Source organism: Acipenser ruthenus, chromosome 8, assembly GCF_902713425.1.
Source record: "Acipenser ruthenus chromosome 8, fAciRut3.2 maternal haplotype, whole genome shotgun sequence".
NCBI lineage: Eukaryota > Metazoa > Chordata > Actinopteri > Acipenseriformes > Acipenseridae > Acipenser > Acipenser ruthenus.
The window spans coordinates 8,861,433-8,870,966 of NC_081196.1; the positions used below are offsets into that span (position 1 = coordinate 8,861,433).

Consider the following 9,534-nt stretch of genomic DNA (forward strand, 5'->3'; position numbering starts at 1 on the left):
TTCCACTGGGAGTGAACCTGGGAATCATTGGTGAATTTATACAACCGGCCAGTGGAAGTATTTTCGAATTCAAAACACTTGAAACTACATTTCCCACAATCCTTAACTACTTTAAGCGTCGGTTGTCCTGGTAACATGCGGAAATGAACCCGGTTTAACCTACTGGCGGGTGCAGGAGATACTGAAGCGGCAGAGTTGAAGCAAACGGCAACAACAGCATACACACGTAACTAGAAGTTGAGTTGCTTTCTGTACAGAACTGCATTTTATGCATGGCTCAGTTCAACATTGACGCAATAATTTAAAAAGGATAAACGACCAGGTAAGACATTTCATTTTTCGAGTTAAACGCAAGAATGTGTGTTAATGCAACGCTGTTGTACGGTGTTTATATTATTGGGTCTTCATTCAGAATGTGGACCGTATGTAGTGGAAGTGTCCGTATGTCCTGTGTTAGTTACACCCAAACGATGAGCACGTTAACTGCCTTGAGTTTTCACGAAACTGAACGTTTTCGACTTGTATCAAAATTACACAGCAACAGTAAAAAGGTAAAACTTTGCGTATTTGACAAGAAAAAAATCGATATATTTTACTGCAGAATAGGGAGGACATTAGTGTACCGTGTTGTGGTCTTACTATATCTACCTTTGCTGATTTTGCAGGCTCAGGGCATTTCATTTATTTGCTCCCCAGTCTTCAGCTTTTTACAGATGTCCTTCCTCAAAGTGAACCGTTCCTACCACCCTCATGGGGTAGGGAAGAGGGCTGTCAAGGTGAAGAGGAAGCCAGCATCCAAGCAGGAATGGGTTGTGAGTATGTGTGTGTGTCTGACCATTGTCCTGCCAAATTTGTTGATGAAGTCATGCCTGTGTTCTGGATAAATCCAGTTATCAAAAGTAATTTCCCCCTCTCTGTGAAAAATGAAGTGTAAAAACACTTGAAGTGTAAAAACACTTGAAGTGTAAAAACAATACCTGTACATATAATTTACAGCATGCATGTTTTGTTTATTTTGCTTTTGTAATAAAAAGTTATTTGTTGTACAGAATGTGTTCTTTTTATTTATTTTTTACAGAGTACTGTTAATGACCTGAGTGTACACCGTGCAACTCCAGAGGAACTGGTAGGTAGATCTGAAACACCACTCTACACTGCTACAGAAGTACACCTATACACCTGACATTTCTCTTTCTAACCATTATCTCTGTTGTACTCTACTGGCTATAAATGAGGACATTGAACACCTCTTACAGCTATATCAGTGTTGACACACTTGTACAACGAATGTATATTATAGGTTCCTTGAGGTATAAGTGACCAATTTTCTTCCAAAGCCCTGAACAATAAGAGTAGGATGAGGGTGCCTTTCCTGGATAAGTTCATCTGATAGGGCCTTGATTGAAAAACCCAGCCATGGTTATGGGCAGGGCTGTTGCTTAGACCAAGATCAGCAAGTTAAATGAGTGAAAGTGTGCCCTTGTCACAAGCTGCCGTTGATCTCATAATGCCCTTTTCTTTCTGTAGAGCCAGCGTCATGAGAGGCACAAGTCAAAAAACAAAGCGGTTGCACAGTGGGAGCTGAGAGAGAAGGTGCTGCAGAGGAGACTGAGGAAGCAAGGCCAGGACAGTCCAGATCCCCTGGAGAGAGTGAAACTGGCCATCATGAGAGAGGTACAGTGGGGGGGTGTAATGCTTAGTAATGATATGCAGCATTGTTCTGATTCCAGTTGTTGCAAGTATGCATCCCATAGTCGATTACCTGGAAATGGTTGCAAGCTTACCATTGCCTTGCAATTTCCATACATCAGGACTTTGTGTTTTGTAGTTCAATCTCGCTCCAATAGTGTAGCAGCAATCAGACCATCTCACCTACAGCAAAGTTACCAAGATACAGCAATCTATCAATAGTGTTTTTTTTAATATTTGCATAAGAACCAGTAGTATGTTTTGTGTACCACCTGTCTGAGCAGTACCACATGCAGGATGTGTTGGAGAGGTCAGACCGGGCGATGGCTGTGGTGAAGGATATATTTGGAGATGCACCACGCAGACAGACGGGTATGCACATCCACTTTTTTTTTAGAAGATCTTTGCCAGCTACACTATGTGTATTGAAATGCAAACCTGAAGTGCAACTTGGCATGGGAGTGAAATATCAGATTTGTCTTTACTAACATATTCTTCTTGTAGTTTTAGATTCACATTATATTTCAGTCATCACATCCTGGAGACTATAAAGCTCAGAGGTTTAAAGCTGTCTGTGGCTTCATTACATTCTGAAAATTGTCTCTTAGTACAGCTAGCACACCAGAGTGTAATATTAACCTGTCGTCTTGCAACTCTTTGCCTCTAGTAGCTCTATATCTCTTTATATTGACAAGTCATTTCACATAGGGGTTAATAGTTATATCGTGGTGTACTTGGAGATTAGACATCATTTTGAGATCTCTGTTGAGGCCACAGAGGTGCTTTAAACATGTTGTCTTGTTGTTATCAAATTACTGTCATGCATGTTACATTGTAGCTTGCATATTGTTATATGTATCATTGGTGTTTTGTTAAACCCATAATCGTCACTTAAATTGACTCCCCAACCCCCTGACCTTGTATTTATAAAATTAGTTACAGATGATAAAGCTTGTCCAGTTATAGCTTACCTTCAAAGTTTTCTTCTTGCAGTATCTCAATAAAGCCAAGCCCCTTTATCTTTCTTGTCTGTCCCTAGGTTTCCCCAATGTGACCATGGCTCCGGACTGTGATCCTGACTCCTCTGTGCTGCCAGTGGTGCAGAAACAACACCCGCCCACCCAGCTCTCCATCCTCAGCGAGTCGGTCATGGATTCTCAGGTATCTGCATTTTTATCTGATCAATGTAAACAAATACCAACATTCAAATGTTATTTTAAAAAGAACTGAACCCAGATAAAAATGTAAATGAAAATACAAAACTTACCTCACTGTTTTTGCGGGGTTTGTACCTGCTTTAACTTGCTGTAATGTGCCCCTCAGAGCCAAATGTTATAAATGGTTTGGAATTTTATACTTTGTTCTGTTGGCCCTGTACTGTGTGTTCTTCTGAGCACTTTGTGAGCAAGAAGACACTACTTTTCATCTTTATGTAATAACTTATCATCTTCAACATTTCCTTTTTAGAAAGAGTAGTACATACAATTTTAAAGTTTTAAGATCATTTCAAAATGTTTGTCAAGGGATTGAGTTCCGTGCACATGATGAAAGTAATCTCAAAACATTCAGAAATAGTGCAAGTTGGATGGACTAAATCATTTATAATGATGAAACTACAATCTGTTCTTCTGCGCACCTCTGATTTTGCCTCTTGATGTGCGATTCAGGCTCTGAATGAAGTCGAAGACGAAAGCCTGTATCTCAGAGACTCCGAGCGCAGTGAGGATGAAGTGGATGCGTCTGACTCGGTTACCTTCAACTCCAACATGGACATGAGCAGGTAGGACAGACAGATTGAATGCAGCCCTACTCCAGGCAATGTTTCCACATTCTTAGCAGCATACTCTTTGGATAGTGTATAACAGACATTTAGAGAGATTTGTTACAGTTTAGATAGTTCTGATTCCCTGCCCATCTCTGTCCCCAGGTACAGTCGCTATTTACAGGAGAAAGCTCCTCGGTGTGAGAGACCCACAAACGAGAACCCCCCTGAGACACCTTGCACCCCTCACACGCCAGCTACATCCTTGGGGAACCAGGAGGGTAGGTTAAGTGACTAAACCCTATGTGGAGCTGCTTTTAAATACTATACCATACTTCTCATAGAGACTGGTGCAACTCCCAGGGATCCCAAGAACCACAAGAGAACTTTTTTTTTTTTACTGAGGACAATGGGGGAGTTTTTTTTATAAATAAGTAATAATAAACCATGCATAAGACTATGAATGTAACTGTTTTTATTTGTGTGGTCCAGCTGCGCTGAACGCCACCACTGCAGTTAAGAGAGTCCGCTCCAGGCGTCACAATGAAGAGGGGAGCTGCACGCCACTGAATGGCTCCTCGTCTACACGGCCATCCAAAATGATTGGACATGTCCTGAACCCTGACCCCAAAAATCAGAAAAGAGGTTGGTACTATGATAGGGGGCTGAAGCTAATTCTATTGACCAGGGTTGTTCTGAGCTTGTGAAAGTAGAACTGATTGTCCAAAGGTAAGATATATGGTTGTGGCTTTATTAAACATGCCTAATATCCATAGGTGCAGAAATAGTAGTAAATGATGATTATGGGATAATAAACCGATAAATCGTTAATTTAACCTGGTCAGTCAATTGAAGACACATTCTCATTTGCAATGGCAACCCGAAACACACAAAATATTGTCATAAATGCTAATAATATACTGAGTTTATTTGTACCTTTGGGAATCCTATAAAGTTAGGTGTATCTCTGATTGCAAAGCAGTCTTGTACAAATACATATCCAGTCTTTTACAAACACATATCCAGGTAAATGTGTTTCTCTGTGTGTGTGTTTACAGGTAAAAAAAGTAAACATTCGTCGTCCAGTTCAAGGTCTCGTGCTGAGCTTCCAGAGTTGGACAGCACAGCATTGGGCTCTCTGAGCGGGAACCAGTCGAGTCTGGAGCTGCTGCACCACATGATGGGCGAGGTGGAGCTGGATCTGCAGGACTTCGAGCAGCAGACAGGCAGAGAGGTCAACGAGTGCACAACACTGCCAAGAGCTCAGGGGTTAACGGGGTTCTCAGTCTCGCTGGTGTCAACTCTCAGCAGACTTGTGCGCCTTCTCAAGGAGGTAACAAGACATTGTGCATAACCACAGATAAGCTGTTACAATAATAAATACTTTTGACCATTTATTTAAAAATCTTTAGATATTTTACGAATTATAATGGTTTCTAGTTTAGGGGTTTCTACTCGGTTTCTACTCTGAGTCGCATGACTTTCTTGTTTTTACTTCATAATATGATTTCCCTCATTTTAATGTGTTCTGGATACTTATGGGAAAGATAGGGCAAGGGCATCTGTTACTTTCTGCAAAACATGCTGTTTGCTAAAAATGTCAGTTTTTAGTGGAACCAGTTGGTTGTATAGTGTCAGAAAGGGTTTTGAAAGGGGCAGGAGACTCACTAACCAACCATCTTGATGACTGTTTGTTTTTCGTGGACAGAGTGGGATCCAGCTGAATCGTGAATCGGAGGCGAGGCAGAGACTGGCAGAGGAGTCGCAGGAGCAGCGCACGCTTATTGACGTGCTGACAGCAGAGGTGCTTGCAGTAAGAGAAGAGAACGCAGCTATGCAGGTATGTCTTGAAGTGTGACTTTTTAAAAATCTAAATTCCTTTCAGTGCACGCTTTGATATCCAGTAGCATCAGGTGGTTTAACAAATATTTAAAAGTAGTTGTATTTCATTTCTACAGATATTTTAGTTCAATAAAAAATGTAATTGGGTGTTTTTTTGGCAATCTACATAAAAAAAAAATGTACAGGGCGTGATTGACTGCCTATAGTATCTGCCACTGGTAATTGCAGGTAAGCTAATTGAATATCATTACATTGCACACGTGGTACTTATCTGTTTTTTCTGATATTAAATATACACGTCATGAGAAGCATGAACTTGAAACATGGTTCTATTTGCTTCATAAAATGAAAAACAAAATCCCCCAAATCTGAACCCATATCAATATCTTGGCCATCTCCCAGCAGTTTTATGAGTGCAGTAACACTTTCCAGGCTGTGAGGCCCTTCTCAGGTGTGACATATTATGAGCATCTCTTTTCTGGTCAGGCCAAGCTGCAGCAGTACATGATTGTCGCAGATGAACAGCTGATCTCATTGAAGCAGGAGCTAAATGAGTTGACGGGGCGAACAGACAACGAAAGATTCAGTGCTAGACCAGTGAACAGCAGCGTTCCAGCTAATGCAGCAATAAGTCAAGGTATATGCAACAACTGAGAAACGTTTGGCCTTTTAAATCGGGCACGCTTTCATTTTTAATTTAAAAGCAGAACTTACAAACGAGGTCGCAGCATGTTAATACGGGACTAATCTTTATTAAAGCTATAATGAAAAATAAAGTATTTTATGCTGGACACACTTTATTACACTTTATTAGACTTCTGATTTAGTTGTTTCACAAAAAAAAAAACCTCTCGGTTGTGATTGAGATACACGAATGGCTTGCCAGGTATCAATTACATTTAATGGAGAGTAGAAAAGTCTGGATAAAACACCGAGAATCAGAAGCCCTAACTATGTTTTTGTAAGTTGTATGAACTTACTTATTTAGTAGCGAGCCAGGTTTAATATGCTTACCACCTTTTCAAATGAAAAATTAGTTAAAAAGGTGCTGATGTTTATAGAAATTAAATAAATAACTCAATTTTAATTCAAGGGCTTGTAAATAAAAATGATTGATCATTTGCCTTCCACAGGACATATGGTAGCTTTAATTAAAAAGACTAAACAGCCTTTTCTTTTTCCAGAGCATAGACCAGCATCACGTGGAATGCCTTATTGCGGAGTGGACAGGCTGGACCCTGCTCCGAGTGACTATCCAGAGAGGGATATTGACAGCCCTCTGAAGGCAGGAGCAGGCAAACCTCTACCCGAGCGCCTCTTCCAGCCAGCAGTGTTACTGTCGCCACCGCGACAGAGGGACAGCCAAACACAGCTACCAACAAAAGCAGGTAGGAGATCTTCTTTACCTGCACAAATGTTTACAGTGCATTGGTTACTGTCAGTTATTATGCTGAATGTGTTTAGGACAATCAAGTTACCATAGCATTTTTACGTATCCTGAAACTCCACCTCTTATACCTGCACTGGATCAGAATAAGTATTGCCCTGATTTGTGCTAAATACTATCACCCTGATTATATTGTTTTTATAAGTTGTCTATTTTCATAGAGAGAACACTTGTATCAAATAATTAAATCTACATCTGAATATGACGGATGTTCTGGAATTTTCTTCAGTTGTAAGAAACGTCTTTCAAGAAAATCAAAGGTTGAACATCAGCAAACCCAACAACAGCGCATTGTATCCAGAGACCCTGGTGCCAGCTATGAACCCACTGGTGGGGGAGCTACATCCAAATAACTGGCCCCCAGCAGAGGAGCAGAGAGGCCTGGGTGAGACTCGTCTTCAAATGCAGCAGTGGAAGGGTGGGAATCCAGAGGATGAGTTGGAGGAGTGCAGCATGGCGTCCTCGTTCACCAGCCTACCCCAGGCAAACCCCCTCCAAAAGGTTGGCCTCCACAGACCAGACTCTCTGGCGAGTCCTCCTTCCAAAACACAGGGAAGCCAGCACAGTGTCACAGTGTTTCAGGCTGCCAAGCAGAAACCAGGAAGTGTATCCGCTGATGAGGAGAAGAAACAGGAGATGCTGATGAGCCACATTGCAGAGCTGACCCGGCAGAACTCCATTATTAAAGCCCAGCTGGGTCAGTTCAGGGCTCAGCCAGAGGGGGCCGGGAAGTCTTCGCAGCAAGCAACTGAAACCCACAAGACCGGAGCGGTCACAGAACCTGGGACTGATGCAATAAGCAGAAAGGTACTTTCAAATGGTAGATAAAGTGCTGTATTTCCCAGTGCAGAAAAGCAAGATTAAGATTTTTGTTGTAAAATTGGCCTGAAAATTACCTACAGTATGTAAACAAGTAACTACAGAATTAGAAGACTTGTTTGTTTTTACTACCTGTTGTAACAAACAAAATGACAACGGCGCTTCGTCAAAGGTCAATCCCTAGGCTGAAATGGATGTGCAATAAAAATGTTGGCTGGCTGTTTAAATTATTTATTTTATGTTTTAATGTTTCTTTTAAAAGGAAAAATCCAGTCTGCACAATGAAAAGAGAACAAACAGAAAACAGTATTTTGGGAGGTTGACTTGATTTGATGTAATATTTTCAATTCTTTTTCTCTAGAGCCCTCTACCTTCTTCATCCCCGGGCAGTGTGGAGCAGCGTATAGCGGAGCTTAACAGACAGAGTGTCGAGGCACGCAGTAAACTCCTGGAACTGATTGAGCAGCAAAAGCAAGCTGCTGGTGCGGCCTCACCGTCTGTCTCTCCCATTCCCCCAGCACAGGGCAGATGGAGCACCGGTAAAAGATTAAAAAACACTTAAATTTGATCAGCTCTACTAATATTTCAAAACATAAACTAATATTTAGTTTCATACTTTTTATCATTTCAGTGGACATAGTCTTTATTTGGGTTCTATTTTATTCAGTGATTTACCCCACTTTGAAAACGTTTAAATGAAAGGGGCCGCTATTTATTTATCACAGCAAGCATTCTCAGAAGTATTGTAGCATATATATATATATATATATATATATATATATATATATATATATATATATATATATATTATTTTTTTTAGGAAATGGAGGAAGGACCATTGAGGTGTCCATCCCACTGCCTGATATGGACTCCTCTGCTTGGACAACCCCTTCTTCCTCTGTCAGTAGAACCAGCGGGAGAAGGTAAGTTATTCTTCAGTTCTAATCAATCTCTTTTTTTTTTAAATATCAAATCTCTATACTTACTTATTCTGGAGTCTTTTGGTGAATATGTTGCATTTCAACCAAAGGGTATTTTCATGCAGCTTAAGCACATTGTATACAGACTTCACAGGGTTCTGGAATACAAACAATAATTCCAGATGTTTTATTCAGGTTCCTACATTCTGATCGAAGGGATAAAGTGTTCCATGATACACGATACATGATCGTTGTTTCATTATGGCTGAATTGTTCTTTTTTTCTGCTTTTCTAGGTCTGCAGGGGAGGCTGCTAGGAGCTGTTCCCCATTAAGTGATGGGAGAGCAACACCTGTCAGCACAAGGGCAAAAGTACGTGGAACAAATATTTTAACTCAAGTAAAAGTAGGCATTTGTTTTATAAAATACAATGCAGCTTGTGTTTGGGATATATCAGTAATGAACACCACTTACACACTGTTGCTTTTAAAAAGACACTGATGAGATGCAACTGTCCATTTCAAAGAATAACTCATTTACAATTCTATTGCGTTCATTGCAGGTGGATACATTAAAAGAAGAAGGGTGGTTTGCTTTGTCCACTCATGTTAAATGAACAGCAAATAAAGTGACACGGTCCCTGAAAAAGAAAGAAATTGGATGGACTTTCTGCCTTCAGTCATTAAACGGAATAGTCCAATTAAATTGTCTACTCATCTAGGCAGAGAAGACTAGCTTCAAGAGGTGTGCAGGCTCGTAATTTAAAAGAGACTTAATGAAGTCATCAAGCTTGTTGAGGATTTCCTTGAAAGTATTTTTATATTATATTATTTTTTATATGCTTCCTTTTGTAAGTTATGTATTCATGGTAAGGGGTTTTGTTTTATAGTTTTAAGTGTTGAGATGTTTTACGCAGTTTAAAGGAACATTGAAAGAAAACCTAATTGATAGTTATTTTACTGTTTTTACTTGTATTAAAGGCCATTATTTTAAGTTGTTGGTTTTGTTTTTAACCCATGTTATACTGAATGTTTTCATTAGGGATTATTTAGTAAC

General features: G+C 40.2%; 1 protein-coding gene across 2 annotated transcripts; it reads left to right on the forward strand.

Moving 5' to 3' along the window:
- The first annotated feature begins 126 nt into the window (after positions 1-126).
- LOC117972688 (spindle and centriole-associated protein 1-like) lies at positions 127-9,534 on the forward strand. Of its 2 annotated transcripts, none has more exons than XM_059028403.1 (18): positions 127-322; positions 697-812; positions 1,079-1,126; positions 1,528-1,674; positions 1,974-2,061; positions 2,729-2,850; positions 3,357-3,469; positions 3,617-3,732; positions 3,944-4,096; positions 4,510-4,784; positions 5,160-5,291; positions 5,780-5,930; positions 6,478-6,681; positions 6,970-7,547; positions 7,921-8,098; positions 8,380-8,482; positions 8,775-8,850; positions 9,041-9,534. In XM_059028403.1, exons 2-18 carry the CDS (start codon positions 714-716, stop codon positions 9,092-9,094), a joined length of 2,637 nt encoding a protein of 878 aa, XP_058884386.1. In that variant the 5' UTR covers positions 127-322; positions 697-713; the 3' UTR covers positions 9,095-9,534. The 2 variants fall into 2 exon arrangements, with proteins under 2 accessions (XP_058884386.1, XP_058884385.1); XM_059028402.1 differs by having other exon boundaries at positions 128-322; positions 666-812.